Source organism: Hemibagrus wyckioides, linkage group LG05, assembly GCF_019097595.1.
Source record: "Hemibagrus wyckioides isolate EC202008001 linkage group LG05, SWU_Hwy_1.0, whole genome shotgun sequence".
Lineage (NCBI taxonomy): Eukaryota > Metazoa > Chordata > Actinopteri > Siluriformes > Bagridae > Hemibagrus > Hemibagrus wyckioides.
In genome coordinates, this window is record NC_080714.1 from 2,033,016 (window position 1) to 2,051,611 (window position 18,596).

General features: G+C 37.4%; 1 protein-coding gene across 1 annotated transcript in view; it reads left to right on the forward strand.

The window, feature by feature from the left end:
• LOC131352872 (alpha-2-macroglobulin-like protein 1) overlaps window positions 1-18,596 on the forward strand; it is a 30,712-nt gene that overhangs the window by 5,653 nt on the left and 6,463 nt on the right. The window contains exons 4-30 of the mRNA XM_058389390.1: window positions 51-1,869; window positions 2,275-2,455; window positions 3,168-3,324; window positions 4,027-4,079; window positions 4,816-4,836; window positions 5,058-5,226; window positions 5,402-5,486; window positions 5,671-5,791; window positions 6,208-6,322; window positions 6,685-6,794; window positions 7,287-7,457; window positions 8,900-9,124; window positions 9,361-9,424; window positions 9,667-9,812; window positions 10,370-10,519; window positions 10,955-11,134; window positions 11,497-11,575; window positions 12,033-12,165; window positions 12,247-12,472; window positions 12,985-13,111; window positions 13,970-14,091; window positions 14,514-14,565; window positions 14,782-14,865; window positions 15,734-15,910; window positions 16,048-16,129; window positions 17,669-17,825; window positions 18,171-18,245. Of these exons, the coding sequence (XP_058245373.1) occupies window positions 51-1,869; window positions 2,275-2,455; window positions 3,168-3,324; window positions 4,027-4,079; window positions 4,816-4,836; window positions 5,058-5,226; window positions 5,402-5,486; window positions 5,671-5,791; window positions 6,208-6,322; window positions 6,685-6,794; window positions 7,287-7,457; window positions 8,900-9,124; window positions 9,361-9,424; window positions 9,667-9,812; window positions 10,370-10,519; window positions 10,955-11,134; window positions 11,497-11,575; window positions 12,033-12,165; window positions 12,247-12,472; window positions 12,985-13,111; window positions 13,970-14,091; window positions 14,514-14,565; window positions 14,782-14,865; window positions 15,734-15,910; window positions 16,048-16,129; window positions 17,669-17,825; window positions 18,171-18,245 (5,081 nt within the window). The remainder of the gene's footprint in view (window positions 1-50; window positions 1,870-2,274; window positions 2,456-3,167; window positions 3,325-4,026; window positions 4,080-4,815; window positions 4,837-5,057; window positions 5,227-5,401; window positions 5,487-5,670; window positions 5,792-6,207; window positions 6,323-6,684; window positions 6,795-7,286; window positions 7,458-8,899; window positions 9,125-9,360; window positions 9,425-9,666; window positions 9,813-10,369; window positions 10,520-10,954; window positions 11,135-11,496; window positions 11,576-12,032; window positions 12,166-12,246; window positions 12,473-12,984; window positions 13,112-13,969; window positions 14,092-14,513; window positions 14,566-14,781; window positions 14,866-15,733; window positions 15,911-16,047; window positions 16,130-17,668; window positions 17,826-18,170; window positions 18,246-18,596) is intronic.

Consider the following 18,596-nt stretch of genomic DNA (forward strand, 5'->3'; position numbering starts at 1 on the left):
CAACGAATCGGAAAAAGAGAAAGATACAAGCACCAATGAATCGGAAAAAGAAGAAGATACAAACACCAATGAATCGGAAAAAGAGAAAGATACAAGCACCAATGAATCGGAAAAAGAAGAAGATACAAACACCAATGAATCGGAAAAAGAAGAAGATACAAACACCCATGAATCGGAAAAAGAAGAAGATACAAGCACCAATGAGTCGGAAAAAGAGAAAGATACAAACACCCATGAGTCGGAAAAAGAAGAAGATACAAACACCAATGAATCGGAAAAAGAAGAAGATACAAACACCAATGAATCGGAAAAAGAGAAAGATACAAGCACCAATGAATCGGAAAAAGAAGAAGATACAAACACCCATGAGTCGGAAAAAGAGAAAGATACAAGCACCAATGAATCGGAAAAAGAGAAAGATACAAGCACCAATGAATCGGAAAAAGAGAAAGATACAAGCACCCATGAATCGGAAAAAGAAGAAGATACAAACACCAATGAATCGGAAAAAGAAGAAGATACAAGCACCAATGAATCGGAAAAAGAGAAAGATACAAACACCCATGAGTCAGAAAAAGAGAAAGATACAAACACCCATGAGTCAGAAAAAGAGAAAGATACAAACACCCATGAGTCAGAAAAAGAGAAAGATACAAACACCCATGAGTCGGAAAAAGAAGAAGATACAAACACCAATGAATCGGAAAAAGAGAAAGATACAAACACCCATGAGTCAGAAAAAGAGAAAGATACAAACACCCATGAGTCAGAAAAAGAGAAAGATACAAACACCCATGAGTCGGAAAAAGAAGAAGATACACCCACTTCTGAATCGGAAAAAGAAGAAGATACAAACACCAATGAGTCGGAAAAAGAAAAAGATACACCCACTTCTGAATCGGAAAAAGAAGAAGATACGAACACCAATGAATCGGAAAAAGAGAAAGATACAAACACCCATGAGTCGGAAAAAGAAGAAGATACAAACACCAATGAATCGGAAAAAGAGAAAGATACAAACACCAATGAATCGGAAAAAGAAGAAGATACAAACACCAATGAGTCGGAAAAAGAAGAAGATACACCCACTTCTAAATTGGAAAAAGAAGAAGATACAAACACCCATGAATCGGAAAAAGAAGAAGATACAAACACCAATGAATCGGAAAAAGAAGAAGATACAAACACCAATGAATTGGAAAAAGAGAAAGATACAAACACCAATGAATCGGAAAAAGAAGAAGATACAAACACCAATGAATCGGAAAAAGAAGAAGATACAAACACCAATGAATCGGAAAAAGAAGAAGATACAAACACCCATGAATCGGAAAAAGAAGAAGATACAAACACCCATGAATCGGAAAAAGAAGAAGATACAAACACCCATGAATCGGAAAAAGAAGAAGATACACCCACTTCTGAATCGGAAAAAGAGAAAGATACAAACACCAATGAATCAGAAAAAGAAGAAGATACAAACACCAATGAATCGGAAAAAGAAGAAGATACAAACACCCATGAATCGGAAAAAGAAGAAGATACACCCACTTCTGAATCGGAAAAAGAGAAAGATACAAACACCAATGAATCGGAAAAAGAGAAAGATACAAACACCAATGAATCGGAAAAAGAGAAAGATACAAACACCAATGAATTGGAAAACGAAGAAGATACACCCACTTCTGAATCTGAGAAAGAAACAGAATCAAATGCCTCTGACTCTGAAAAAGAGAAAGATACTAATACCCCTGAAACAGATAAAGAGAAAGAAACAAAAAACACAGAATCCAAGAAAGAGAACGAGACAAATACACCTGAGACTGAGAAAGAGAAGAGTCCACCTGAATCTGGGATAGAGACGGGGATGTGAGTTATGTAAATTCAGAGATTGATGTGATGTATTTGGTTCAAAATAAGGCATGGGTCAATGTGATATGAGTTTGAAAACAATGTGCAGTGCAGAAAAACTTGTTAGCCAGCTAGCATACTAACTTAAATGAATCATAAAAGTTTTGTTTTGTGTGATGTAAGTAAACAAGGTCATTCATTGTGCATTATGTGATTCAATGTACTTCATAAAAATATTAATGTAATTGATTAATGATTCTCATGAGAAAAACAACCTAAAGTAATTATACCAGCTAGGAGTCTAATAGTCAAAAGGGCTTTACCTCGTTTGACTGTTTTATTTAAGTAACGCGCCACAAAGGCCTCTATGTTGCAAAGCACTGCTACATAGACACCAACATTCATTTACTTTTTTCTGTTCAGCTTTTACCTGTTGGCTGTGACCTCCCAGACTGTAGGGGGCACCAGTGAGACGTTATGCGTCACAGTAAACTTCTTTGAACCTGTTTCTGTGGAGGTGAACCTGGATTATAACCAAAACAGCATCACTCTCCTGGCTGAAATGTCTATAAAAGAAGAATACCACCATTGCATCCAATTCCAGGTCAGACTCGTCATAATATCACCATGACAACATCTTAAACCTGCCGTCTGAACTGCCCACAGACCTGTCATGATTATAGAAACATAAGGTGCTTTGTGTGTGTGGAGGTTTGAGTGACCAGTCATCAGGAGACTGTGAACATGACCCTGAACCTGGTCTGTGGGTGTGTCCATGTTTGTAGACGGAGGTGCATTATGGGAAGTGGAGTTGTGAATGGACAGAACTACACGTTAAAGATAATATTCTTACCTGAAAAAAGACAAAATCCAGAGTATTTGAGAAAGGGAAGATCCACTTCTTGCTGCCTTTGCTTGTGTCCCTCATAAATTAAAGACTGATGCTTTAAGGAATTCTTATCTAAAAGTTTACAACTCTGAAATTAAAAATAGTTTTGCTGATATTCATTTTTAAATATTTATTTTATATATGCAAAAATAAAATTCAGCAAAACTATTCAGTTGTAAAATTTTAAGATAAGAATCCCTTATTTAGTTTTTCTCTTTTTTACTACCTGTACACTCCTATTATTTTAGGTGCAAAAGAAGCAAATAATTTAGTTAAATTCTATTAAGACAAATATGTGAAATTATTATTATTATTATTATTATTATTATTATTATTATTATTATTATTATTATTATTAGTAGTAGTAGTAGTAGTAGTAGTAGCAGTTAGTCATAAATCACCATTATGCTTTGTCCTTTTATTTCAGGTTCCTGTCGTAACTGTGGAATTGGTGGCATCTATTACTATTCAGATTAATGGGTCACAAACATTCCTGAATAAGGCAACAAAGATCCTCATCACACCTCCAACACACCTGACCCTCATTCAGACGGACAGACCCATCTATAAACCAGGACAGACAGGTAACGCTCTCTAAGCTGCCCCAGCTCTGCTCCGACCTTGTGCCCTGAACACTACTCACCATGTTCCCCTTTTGTGTTTCATTTGTTTTGTAATTAAGCATGAAATATGAACGGTTTTATCTATAAAATATATCTATGCTATAGATCCCTTTAACGTTGTGAAATATTCACCAGAAAATTCCTGTTGTTCCTGTTATCCCTTACATTATAGCAGCTAGAAACATTCCCTCTTTCCTTCACCAGTTATGTTCTTCTTTGTTAAAGAAGAAAGATCTGTTATTAGGCTTTGATGATGTGACATGTCCACTCTACACATCCCTGTGAATGAACTGTTACTATAGAAACTTGCAATTACATATTACAAGTGCACTAATACAAACCTGTGATTTACAGCTGATGTTACAGAAAATTCATCAACACCTTCTGACCAATCAGGATCCAGAATTCAGCACCTTATTCTCTTGCACTTTATCACTTTCCTCACTTCCTAATTCCCTAATAGAGATAATAACTCTAGTCCTTCCAGCCTTATTTCTATTATTTCTGGTAATTTTAGTGTGTGTCAGTGTTTTAACTCGGCCATCTGCCTTTAGCTACCAGTTACACTGTAAATTCATAAAGTATGTGTTAAAAACAAATCAGATTAGAATTGCAGCAGCATTATATATTATGTATACAGTATATGTAATTCTCTCCCCACAGTGAAGTTCCGCATCGTCTCTCTGGATACCAGTTTCCTCACCTACGAACAGACGGTTTGAAAACTTTTATCATTTCCTCAGCTAGAATATACAGGAGCACTTTCTCTGTACATATTAAATGATCAAAATGTAATTATTTTCAAAAATGTTATTATATAATTTGGTAAAACTGCTTTGAAATTATTATTGTATATGTATTAATCATTACTAATACACAAGTGAAGAAGTAAAGCATTTCACTCCATGTTGGACTGTATAGTGGTTGTGTATGTATTTGATTATCTAAGCATTATATACACTAGTAAAGTTTATTTTAGTCAAAGACATCACCATTTAATAACTGGTGAAAAACAATTAATGTGAGATAAAATTATGCCAATAAACAATAAACACACTTGGAAACTACACTGGAATACTCATCTAACTAAGAACTAGTTAATTACTGTAGATTAAAAAAAAAAAAAGCACGCATTAATTGAAAATTCTAAAACATTAAGACATTAAGGTAGAACTGGAGTTAGAAAAATGTCCCTTTTTAGCTACAACTTGATATTGTAGTCATCAATTTCTTACTATTCTAAAATGTTCTTGTTTGTGCATTGAGTCATAATTTTATAAAGTTTTTTATTTTTATTTTTATAAAGCACATCTAGAGCATTGTTAATAAATTCCAAGGGATAATTGCATTATGATGATTTATGGAAGCAGCATTAATAAAAAGTGTAACTATTATACATTCACTGTTTGTTTAATTTGATCATAAGAGCTTTTTTCCCCATTTTTTTTTCAGTTTCCAACAATCGAAGTTCAGGTACGGTGATATGTGAAAGATTCAACACTAACCAACTAAATGACTTTTATGACCTGCTTTACCTTTAAAATAGCATTTCATTTGAACTCTTATATTCTTAAGGGGAATATATAAAAATGTAACAGTTCACTCATTATTGATAATTGTTGATCATTTTTTATGACTGTATTGTAAGAGGTAAGAGCATTGTGTAAATTTTGTGGATTTAATTTTTATGTCAGGACCCGAACTCAAACCGCATTGGTCAGTGGCTGAATGTCCCCACGTCCAGCGGTCTGGTGGATCTGTCATATCCCATAAACTCTGAGGCCACAAAAGGAGTTTACATCATCACCGTCTGGGACGAGAAATACAAAGAGCTCACACAAACCTTCGAAGTCAAGGACTACGGTCAGGACCTGTTTATCTTTATTGATGCTGTTAGATTAACGAATGTACCTTATCTTTATTTTAGTAATAATATTATAATGACTGTATAAAAAAAAACAAAACAAGTTATTTAGCACAGTTATTTTCTTCATGTGATCTGTGATGATCTGATTGTATCTGTCACCATCTGTTACAGTTCTGCCGACATTTGAAGTTACAGTAGCGCTTCCTCCAGTCATAACCATCCTGGACACTAACGCCACACTGAAAGTCTGTGCAAAGTGAGTGTTCATTACTGAATAATGTTCTGTTTCATCACTCCAGACTGAGATTCTTCAACAGGACTTGACACATTTCATACTCAGCAGACTGTCATATTACTCAGTACTTTAACTAAGCTAAAATGTGTGCTGGAAAAGTTATTTTTGTATTTCTTCAATCAATATTCCATGAACATTTCTGCAGATATACATACGGGAAGCCGGTGAGTGGGATGGTGAAGGCCAAAGTCTGCCATAATAGTTACAGATACGGTTGGCTGCAAAGAGACACAACACCAGACATCTGCAAGAATTATGCAATGATGGTTAGTCATCTTTACTTTACTAATATGCTTGTAAACTAGTACAAGTCATTAGTTACTCCTTTGCATTAAAAGAAGTAGACTATAGAAAATAGTGAGCACGTTTTAGAGTGTATTTATGTAAAAAAGTGCAAAACCATTATACCCTCACACCTACATAATGGATTTGACATGACCAAGAGATATTCCAGTACAGCTGTCATTCATAACCAAAGCCACCCAGAACAGGATAATCATTTACTGAATACAAGAAATTAACCCTGTTTATTATTAAAATTCTGTTAGTGTAAGTTTTATTCACTTTAATAAATAGGAATAGGATCTTTTGAATAAAAATTCAAATGTTAATGTACCAAGCAGTATGTTTGTCATTTTTGATCACATTTTAAGAAAATAACTTTTTTTTTTTTTTGCTTTAGACTGACAAGAGAGGTTGTGGACTAAAAATCATAGATCTGACAGAATATGCATTAAGTGATTCACGCTATGAAGCTTCAATCATAGTTCAGAGTGAAGTGGAAGAAGACGGCACTGGTAAGAGATTATCGATATCTTGATGACCCTATAGTGATGACAGCCTTGTGATATTAAATTATGTTTTATATTTATTTTGTTATTTTTTGTTCAGTCTTTAAACATTGTAGGAACTAATGTAGCTAACAAATAATGGATGTTAAGAACGAGTGCTTGAACAGTGTTGTTGGTAACTCAGAGTGTCTAAAGATGAAACTGTACTTTATGTATTATGTAGAAATGCTGTTACAGAGATGGAGTGTGTAAACCGATTTATACTCAAGGTGGAATGTTGCTTTAATTGTTAGCTACATTAGCTTCTGAGCTTAGTTATAACCACCACTTTACTTATAGATTGTGTTAATGCTGTGTTTATCCTGTAGGTGTGATTCTGACCGGGTCAGGCAGTTCTGCCATAACATCTAATATCGTCTCACTTTCATTTGAGGATTCACCAACAATGTTTAAGCCCAGAATGACATACGAAGGAATGGTAATTATGTTGTTGACTATTAATATAAATTTGTTATAGAAATATATCTAGATACATAATGTATACATTTTATATAGTGGCTTATTTACTAAATATAAACTTGTTACCTAAGCTGACATGAACTTCATGTACGTCATTATGTAGCAAGCAAAAAACTAGAAGACTACAGACTTTATTGTGTGCTATGTTAGGTGAATTTTTTAATTATGTAAATAAAGCCACACAGTGTCACAAGCAGGTTAGCTAATGTTTGGATAACTATTATGATCTGTAATTAACAGTGGCAAAGGACTGTGCTAAGTGTCTTGCCAGTATCAAGCAAGCTATTTTTCTAACCAAATCTAGTACTTTCTCTTTAATATTGTGCAAATTACTGTATAATTACCAGTGATATTTTGGGCTAAGTCAAGGCCACATCTTCTTTCTATGAGCTCATTTGATTTGATGTTTTGTTTCTGACATTATCCTCTGATTTCTGCTCTTCTTCTTTAGATTAAAGTCGCTTGCCCTTACACCAATCCTATGAAAAGAAAAGTAGTGTATCTGACTGTAAGTTATGCTGGTAATAAAAATTTAGTTCGGAAGCTGATTACAAATTACAAAGGCATTGCAAAATTTTCCATTGACACTGAACCATGGGGTCTGGAGCAAGTCTCTCTTCAGGTAAGAAAAGTCTTTGAATTTTTGTTTTTTTAAATTAACCTTCATGTTCTGTTCATGTGAAATAAGAAGAACATCTCAAGCTGCTTTGTTTGTCTGTTTTTTTGACACAATGGAATTTTTCTTAGTTTCTCTGAGAATAAAAATGTATTCAAAACACTTTAATTACACATACACTGGCATGTCAAGGCCTGCTCACACCCAAGGCCGACAAGCTGACCCCCCAGGACTTGGCCAGTGATGCAGCTTTTCAGGGTTTGATCAGAACTAAGCCTGAAAAGTCAGACTCCCAAACCTCAGAACCTTTCAATTCCTTGTTGGAACGAGGGAGGTGGTTCTGACATGATGATCCACGTCATGGGCGATGTGCCGCGTACCTTCTCAACCAGGCATCTAAAGTCCATTTTCAGGATCTCTGTCTGCCTTAGCCTGGTGTCGTTCGTGCCAGCATGGAGGACCACAGCTCTGAAGTTCTTGTTGAGGATCTCGGGTACCTGTGGAGCGACATCAAGCACACGAGCACCAGGAAAACAGTGAGTGCGCACCTTACCTTTAGTCATGGTAGCACGGACCTGCCGGACGATTGAATCTCCGATTATCACCACGTCACACTCCGTCTCACGAAGGGGAGCGAAGCGGTTCCGAAGACGGATGACGGCAGAGGGGGAGAGGTCCTCGACCGGTGTCTGGATCATGACTTCCGCTGCTGCTGCATCCAGGCTCCGTGGTACCCCGGTGCCGGAGTGAACGAAACCTTAGAAGGCTGCGTCCTTGGTGTGATGGACCTGGGCAGAGAAACACTAGAGGTGGAGGTTTTTCGTGCTGCGAATTTACCTGGGACAGGTGAGCGTCAGTCTGTGACGATTTCAGCGCGGCTTTCCGCTGTCGCAGGTGGGCTAGATTCACCTGTAGGTCATGGATCTGCTTCTCCACGGCCTCCAGTTCCAAATCCACCTAGTGCAGCTCGAATGTATCCTCAACTGCACTCAAAGGCAGACACACAACCGACATGGTGTTTAAGAGCAATAACAACAGAGATAATCGGTGTGAGAAACACAAACAAACTTGTGTTAGCCGGGCTAACAGGCTAGCGATGCTAATGGGCTAAAGTGGGTGTTCTGGAAAACAATTTAAACTAGAGATATAAAGAAAAGCACGGAGCTCAGACAAACACGTCTGCACACAAGCACACTGAATCAGGGCCTCAGTGACATCTATTTCCTTCTATAGCCTTGCTTATTGGTGTATGTTTAGGTTTGTGTTCATCATTTTGTTGTTTTTAAACTGTGCACAGTAAAAATCTGCACTTGCATCTACTGCCTCTGCAAATGACTGACAGGAGAATTCAGCAGCACTGTGTTATAAATATTAAATATATCATGTCATATATACAGTGTATATATATATATATATATATATATCATGTTTTATTTACTCTTACATAGGCACAGTATGAAACAACTAACAGACCAGTTGTGGATGTGGAAAATCAGCTCACACCACAGTACCCCACAGCTAACCTCCAGCTTCAGCCTTTCTACTCCAAGAGCCAGAGTTTTATTAAACTGAGGAGCTGTGCATCACCTTTCAGGTGTAATAGAAAAGGTGTCATCAGGGCTCACTACATGATCCACTCACCACAGCAGACGGCCATGTCCTTCTTCTACATGGTGGGTTTCATTAAAACATGGGAATTTAATCAAAAATCATTGAAGCCTGAAAAAATAATTTTATAAACTCATTTCTTTTAAGTGATGTTTGCATGAGTATAACTGAAAATGAGTACATACTCACAGAGACATGCCTTGTATGCTCTCAGTTTTAAAGTATTAAACTCGATGGCTGATTTTCTTTCTTTTAACCAGAAATAATTTAATATACTACAGTTTTCATCTAAATATTCTAGGTGATGAATAAAGGACATTTGGTTCAGCAAGGAAGTATCACAGAAGCCATCAACCCTGGAACAGGTTCATTAACATCACACCATCAGTAAACTCCAAACTCCCCACAGCTTATTAAGCCAATATAGTTTTGTAATGAAAAGTGTGTGAAAGCTTTATATTAACTATGTAGCTGAAATTCTTATTGGGATCAGTTTCAGAGTGTTTTATACTTGTTTAAAACAACTTTAAACTTGTCTCAGTTACATGAAACCCCTAAATGGTGCTGTGTTGGTGACCGACACAATTACAGTGTGGTTTTTTTTCAGTGCACAAGGGCAACCTGGTTCTGACTCTGCAGAACATGATAAAGTTGTCCCCAGTCGCTCAGGTGGTCTTGTACACAGTCCTTCCCAGTGGCGAGGCCGTAGCAGACAGCTTGAACTACCCTGTTAAGCCATGTTTCGCAAATAAGGTTAGAAACAAACACTCAGATGTCTTTACCTCCATACACAACCTGGCCAAACAGAATTCAACACACTCTAATATTTCATTGAATCACCTTTTGCGTAGATTACAACACATATTTGCATTCTCGGTGGCATCATTTTGATAAGCTTATGCAATTTCACAACATTTATTTCTTGATGATGGAGAGCCGGACCACTGCGTAACGTCTTCTTCAGCACATTCTCAATGGGGTAAAGGTCTCTGGACTCTGTGATGGCTAATCCATATGCAAAAATGATGCCTCATACTCCATTTACATTGTGCTTACTGCATTTGGCAGACACCCTTACATTTTATCTTATTTTCTACAACTAAGCAATTGGTGGTGGAAAACCTTGCTCAAGGGCCTAGCAGTGGACACTTGGTTGTCCCGGGAGTTGATCTTGAACAGTAGTCCGACAACTTAACCACTAAGCATGCCACATAAGCCTCGCTTTTACAATTTGAGCCAAATGAATTTTGTCTTCATCATCTTGCACCATGCCTGTTCAATCAGGGAAAAAATAATCTTTTTTTTTTCAGGTGTCTCTAAAGTTTTCACCTTCTAAGGAGCTTCCTGGTGACGAGGCGTCACTGATGCTGAAAGCTGCTCCAGGTTCCCTGTGTTCAGTGAAGGCCATAGATCAGAGTCTGCTGCTGCTGCAACCAGAGAAGGAGCTCAACATCCAATCTGTACGTTCACACTGACAGAATGTCCACTGGGTTCATTCCTACAGCTCATTTTGAGTCAGGTGTATTCAGGAATACACAGGATTATCACAGGATCTATTCTATTTAAGTACTGCATAATATCTTAATTAAACTCTTTATACCCTAAATTATTGGTGGATTCTGATGCCACAATCAGTGAATAACAGATTTAATACTTACAAAAGCATTTACTAGTCATTTAGTAAATCTGATTGTATGACAAGAATTGCTGTTCTGTTAAAGACAGAAAATTAGTCAGTCAAAATCTATTATTATTGTAAAGAAATAGCCCAATGTTTGCATGTTTGACTTTATTTGTATGTGTGTATACACATATATCATGTATTTTAAAATGTTAGGAATCAAAGAGATCACAGTGCCAGATCTTATGAAGAATGTCACACCCCATTATTTCAGGTGTTCAACATGCTGCCTGTACAAACATTATCAGGATATCCACACAGCATCTATGAAGAGGACTCAAACCCATGCTGGGAGAACCCACCCATCTGGAACATTCCATTTGCAGCAGAAACATCAAAATCAGTTGGTTATTTTCTGAATTCTGGAAAAGTGGATGTGTACAACACCTTCAAAGTAAGACATCATTCTTCTAATAAAATACACTTTTGTGTTGGATCAGCTATACAGTACATCACATTCTGTTTTCTCTGTTCTGATTGGTTAGATGTGGTTAATTCATTTTAACAATCTGACTGTATTGCAACTGAAAATCTCAGGTTTTCATTAATGCACACATTCTAATATATTATCGTTTATATAGTAACAGCTCATAATCAGTGTCTTGTAATATTTACTCTCTACATAATCTTAGTCTAATGATAACTTTGCAAAGTGTCATAATATTGTGATCAAACAAAAACATGGCTTAAAAAATGGGAAGATGGGAATTTTTTTTTTCATACACAAAAATGATTTGGTTCCTATTTTCCACTCAGGGTATTGGTATTAAAGTCCTCACAAATGCAGATGTACAGAGACCTTCAGATTGTTCGAACAGTTTGTGGCACGTCACTGGTAAGTTGATTTCTACAGCTACATTTTTTGTAATCACTTTTATTTTTTATTAATTTATAAATTACCATATATAAGGAAACCCTTAATTAATGTCAGGTGGGAATTTACAGAAAATGTACATTTATGGTTAAAAGGTGTAGGAATTGCATTTTATGTATTATAGATGCCCCCCCCCCCATATTCTTTTTTAAGGGAGCAAAAGTAATTTAACAAACTTACTAAATCATGCTTATGTAAGTGAAATAATGAAGGCCTACATCAGATCTGACCATGGAACAGCAGAGCAGACAGACTACAAAATAAGAATTTGGTTTTAACATTGTTCATCCGTTTTGGATGTAGATACCCTCAAGATATTTCAATTCCACTGTAGTGTCATAGACAGCTAAATAACAATGTTGTCAGTAACCAAATATTTATAATCTGACTATATATCCAAATTCAACCCCAAATGCAGAAGCTGTAGCCAAGGATACACCAGATGTCCTTGGAAAAGAAACTACTTCAGCTGACTCGAGTTCAAACCAGACAGTTATTACAATCCGCAAATTTTTCCCAGAGACGTGGATTTGGGATCTCGTTCCAGTCAGGTGTGCATGTGGTTTATTACTTAGTACTTAGAGTCTTAGTAACTCTGTGTTACTAAGTCATTGTTTTTTCCCCCTCTACAGTCAGTCTGGAGTGACAACCCTTAATAAAACCGTCCCAGACTCCATCACTACATGGCAGCCTGGCGCATTTTGTACATCACCTGTCGGGTTCGGAGTCGCCCCGAAAACCGAGCTTATTGCCTTCCAGCCTTTCTTTGTGAGTCTCACCATGCCCAGCTCCGTCATCCGAGGAGAAGTGTTCACACTCAAAGCCACCGTCTTCAACTACCTCCAAAGCTGCATGATGGTGAGCTGAAGTGTTTGGTCTAATGAATTTTTCTCAGAAGAAATATTAATTTCCTAATATATAGTGTGTGTACTATTGCATCACAGCATTAAGAGAAAATGACATTCAGATGTTTAAACTTCCTTAGAGGTTTCTGCAAACACAACTTTGCCAATTTAATACATTTGACAAATGTATTAAATTTGTCAGAAGTATTACAATGTGTATGAAACGTGATCAACATTGTTCCTAATGACCATTTAGAGATCACTATCTGATCCAGTGGGCAATCACTAAATACTATCATTATTCCTGACTGGGACACAGAAAATAATGTAACATCATGTTAAATTTTGCAATGTAAATGATTGTGATGCCTTCATGAATATAAAAATCAATCTAAAGCCTGACTTGTGGTGACTTTTAATCATGGATTAGTTACTCTAATCTTATAAGAATCATAAGGATCAAATAAGAAAAAAGTTGGATTAGTTTTCAAATAGCTGATGAAATGAAAACTCTGTGTGTTAAAGGTGGAGGTGACGTTGGCCGACTCACAACAGTTCTCAGCACAAGAGTGTAAAGACTGCAGTTACACAACATGTCTGTGTGCTGATGAGAGCTGGACCGTGTCCTGGACCATCACACCACTGGTTCTAGGTATGTCAAAGTTTAAAACACTCACTGAAAATGCAATGATGGTTAAAATAGTACTTAGCTCTCTCCTCTGTGTTTAAAAAAAAAAGCCCATTGAAATACAGACATTTTACATTTTTGTAAGAAGAACTACAATCCTTTAGTCTTCTATAACAGATAAGCCTGAACAAATCTACATGTATTTAATTTAGTTTGGATTTATTTTAAATATTAGGTTTTATTTTAACAATTGACTAAAATGGAGATGTAGGTTTTCATTCCAAACAAGCGTCTGAGTGTATTGAAAGATTAAGATCACCTGATTACACAGATGGAACCCCAGCTTCACTGGACTGAAACCTTACATCTTCACCGTTCTGGATAAGACTGGATACCACAGGTCTAGAATATCATTGAATGCTGTAGCATTAACTTTTCCCATCACTTGAATAAAACCCGCAGCCATGTTTTAAAATCCAGCAGAAACCATCCCAGAACAGAGTAAGCTGTAAAGAAAAGGGGAAGCATATTATTGCCCAATATTATTGCCATATTTTTGGCCTTGGTTATAGAATGGGATGTTCAAAAAGGTATGACAGTCAGCTGTTTTTGGCCATTATGTATTTGTACACACACACACACACACACACACACACACACACACTGTATTTATAAATATACATAAAATGTGGGTTAAAGTGTACTGGGAAAAATCTACATATTTTTATGTAAAGGTCACTTTAGTTATTTTATATTTATATTCAGTTATTTGATTATATGTCTTTATAAGCAAGCTTGTGTGTGCGTGTGTGTGTGTGTGTGTGCGTGTGTGTGTGTGCGTGTGTGTGTGTGTGTGTGTGTGTGTGTGTGTGTGTGTTATAGGTGAGGTGAGCTTTAATGTGACAGCGGAGGCCGTGCAGTCGTCGACTCTGTGTGGGAAGAATGTAGTTACTGTACCTGAGAAAGGACGAATCGATTCAGTCATTAAAACACTGACAGTGCTGGTGATTACATCATTACTTATAATAATAACTTGGATGAATTTTGCAGCCAGTAAACATTTACAGGCAACATTAAAATCATGTCGACATAGATTTAATTATTTTAGTTTAGATAAAGAAATTGATAACAATAACAACTCATATAACTAACAATAATAAACGTTGATAATGGTGGGTTGTGATTTCCACAAATGCAACAAAATATCATTGAAAATAGGTTAAAAGTGCAGAAGTAGATGTTATTAAAACCCCATCGCTTTTATTTAGAAAAGTTTGGCACTTTAGATGTAAAAACAAGACACAATCTAAAAGTTAGAACTTTAATTTACACTCAGCTCTGGATATGAAAAGCATTTTACAGTGTAAAAATACTGATACTGTTATTGTTTTTTTTTTTTTAATTTACATTCTGCTGCCATTTTCAGGCTGAAGGAATCAGACAGTATAAAAGCTACAATGAGCTTCTCTGCCCTTCAGGTCAGACACACACCTTATTCTTTCACCTTTCTCTTTTAATCTTGGTTCTGTTGGATTTGGGTAGGAACTGAATGTCCCTTCCCAGATCAAGGACTCCTACCTCCAACCTTGTGTCAGTCCAAGTGATTCACTGCTAAAAAAAAAACTGAATCATTGCAAGCAGTGTTTCTATTCACTTTAAACTAAGTGTTTTCCTCGGTTCTCTGTCTCCTTTAGAAGATGTAGTTGAGAAGACAGTGTCACTAACCCTGCCTGAGCTTTTCGTGGAAGGTTCAGCCATAGCCTCAGTCTCTGTGCTGGGTGAGTCAAAGAGTTGCTTCTATTTCAGCAGTTTATATTATTCTGGGAAATATTCATCATCAAAACTGTTTTATAAATGAGGCAGATAGTGTCTGAAGATCATATTTTATAGATTATTGTATAATTATCAGTAATTATTTTTTGCTTTTATTCTAATCATGAATTTCTAATCCAAATCTGAATTACACAAAAAACTCTCTCTGTCCCTCACACACACACACACACACACTCTTTCACCTGTGTGGACACACACACATAACCTATATTGTTATATTGTTTCTATTTCTATTTGCACTACCTCAGCTGCTGCTACTCTGTACATCATTTCATTTTTATTTTTATTTTTTTACATTTCACTACACGTTCTTTTTTTTTTTTTCCTTTCGGCGCTAAGTGTCTTGTGTTGTCTTTTTCTTTATGTACTTTTTCTTTCCTACTGTTTTTGCACTGTATTGTCTTTGCACTGTTTGCACCTAGTTGCACACTTTGCACTTTGTGGTCCTAGCTCTGTGTTGTTTTTTTTCGTATTTTGATCTTTATGTTGTATGTTTCTGTAGCACCAGGTCCTGGAGAAACGGTGTTTCATTTCACTATGTACTGCGTCAGATATATGTGGTTGAAATGACAATACAGCTTCTTGAATCTTGAATCTTGAATCTTGAAATGCAATGATGAACTTGACTGGTTTCTCCAAAGAAACAAAACAAAGAATGCCTAAGCTTTTTTCCTAAGTGTGCATGACATGCACACTATTATCATACCATGTTTATAAGGTAAATGCACAGAAACAGCCTTTGGAACATCCTCTTGTCAGAATAAAAAAATATTTATAAAAAGATAACGATATGCTAACTATTTCTTTCTGCAGGAGATCTGATGGGTCGAGCTCTACAGAACCTGGCGAGTCTCCTGGCGATGCCGTACGGCTGTGGAGAGCAGAACATGCTACGCTTCACCCCTAACATCTTCATCCTGCAGTACCTGGAGAGCACCAGCCAGCTTACACCTCAGATCTTGAACACAGCTCAGACCTACCTCATAACCGGTGAGAATTCTTTATAAAACCTCCCTGTATTTTAAGATTACAGCAAATGCACAAAACTAAAGAACAGGGAATTTATAAACATACACATGCAAAATCCTTGTTTGTGTAAAAACATTATTGCCACATCTCCTGCACAGGATATCAGAGAGAGCTGACCTACATTCACATTGATGGATCTTACAGTGCTTTTGGGATGAGTGATGCATCAGGCAGCACATGGTGAGATTTGGTGAAAACAAGTAAAATAAAAAAATTAAACACCTCAAATAAATATTATATTTAATTTACAATATATAATTGTATATAATTATATAATTGTAACTCTGTGAGTTATTTAAATATGTCACAAATCTCTTCATGGCTCCCTATTGTCCTTCCCTCTTTCCACCCAAGCCAAGCTGCATGCTGAGCATGATGCTCCCTGCCTAAGTTCTGCCTGGTGTACTTCCAGGTCCTGTTTCAGTGACAAGCCATGCCCTAGGCCCCATGATCCATTCCCAGGCTATGCCTATGACCAAGGCCCTGACCCATTTCCCAGGCCCTTACCCATGCCCCAGCCCTGTTCCATTCCAAGGCCATGCCCATTCCCTATGCCCCTACCCTATTCCAGTCTCAGGCCATGCCCAAGACCTTTACCAATGCCCCAGGCCATGCCCATTCTTACACATGTCACAGACTCTGTTCCATTCCTGGGCCATGCCCATTCCCCAAGCCCTGTTCCATTCTGAGGCCATGCTCATTCTTCAGGCCCTGTTCCAGTCCCAGGCCATTTTTATTTCACATGCCCTTACACATGTCACAGGCTCTGTTCCATTCCTGGGCCATGCCCATTCTCCAGGCCCTTCCCCATGCCCCAGGCCCTGGTCCATTCCCAGGCTATGCCAATTCACCAGGCCCTTACCCTTGCCCCAGGCCCTTACCCATGTCCCAGCCCTATTCCATTTCCAGACCATGCGTATTCCACAAGCTCTTATCAATGCCACAGCCCTGTTCCAATACCAGGCCATGCCCCTTCCCCGGGCCATGGGCAAGGCCCCTGCCTCTGTTCCATTCCCAGGCCATGCCCATTTCCCAGGCCCTTACCCATGCCCCAGGCACTGTTCCATTCCCAGGTCATGCCCCAGCCCTGTTCTATTCCTAGTCCATCCCCATTCCCCAAACCCTTAACCATGCTTCAGGCCCTGTTCCAGTCCCAGGCCATGCATTGTTTATCACGTAGACCCACTAACATGATAACAGCTTATTGTCACTATTTAGTTGTTTCCTTAATGTTGTCACGGTGTCTACAGGTCCAGACTGCCAGAGGAGCCCTCACCTTAATAGGGCTTTTAAGCAGCATGCTCCCTCTGGCCCAAGCATCGTTTCCCTGAGTCTCATGCCAAGCCTTGCTGTTACTAGCCATCTGACTGTTTATTGTGTATGATCCTTGCCTGTTTTCTGTTTCTATAATTCCCGGTTTCTGTTTTGGTTTTGTTCGCCTAGTTATTGCTTTTCCGGTTATTGATCCTTTGCCTGCTTTACCGTTTATGATTCTGCCTGTTGATTTAAATAAAGATCCGCACATGGATTCTAACTCTCCCGCATCCAGCGAGTCCTTATGAATGTTGTATACACGTGCATATTTCAGTCATGAATGAAATTAACATGAAGTAATCATAAGTTTTTCATTATTTAATATAGTCCTGCTATATATTTTACATTCCAATTTTTTTTAAAAACCTGTTTTGTTATCTAGAATTGTTGCGTTTGTGTTCTCAGGCTGACAGCATTTGTAATGAAGTCTTTTGGAAATGCGATGAGATACATCTTTGTAGATCAGGTGTTTGTGGATCAGGCGAAGGCCTGGCTCGGTCAACAGCAGCAGGACAATGGATGCTTTGCTTCAGTGGGACAACTTTTCCACACTGATATGAAGGTCAGGACACCAGCCTGAGTCCAGTATGTGCTGTTAGAACAATCACTAGTGGTGTGATAAAATTATTGATGAGTTCTTGCTACATACTTTTTATGTGCTGATTATTTTCCTATAACAGCACACCCCTGTCTGTTTTATAATTCTAATAACACAGCAATGTACCAGAAACTACGGTGTTTATGTATTAATGAACACCACATTCTCTGTTTTTTTATTTGATATTTGTTAGAGAAGTTACTTTGAGTTGTGCAGCATTACAGTGTAATCTTGTATGTATAATATGTATAATAATAATTTCTTTTATTTCTCTCTCTCTCTCTCTCTCTCTCTCTCTCTCTCTCTCAGGGAGGAGTAAATGATGAAGTGACCCTCTCAGCTTACATCACGGCTGCAATGCTCGAACTTAATTATACAGTTACTGTGAGGAAAACACATACACAACACTCAAAGAAACTGAATGATTCTTTGATATTACAGTGATGGAAAAATCTTTTTCCCACAAATTTTTTTATTGATTTTTACATTATAATTATGAAAAACACAATAAAACTCCCATCCCCTGAACCACCCCCACCCCTACACACATACCCAACAACATCCTACTCTCGGCAACAAAAATAAACTCCTGACAGAAATGATTCAGTTTTTATATAAACGTCATAAATTGTACAAAGGGTGTCCAGATCTCGTTGAAGTCTCGTAGAATTTTCCCTTTTGCAAGATAAGTAAGTTTTTCCAAAGCCAGGTTATGAGACATTTCCCTGATCCATT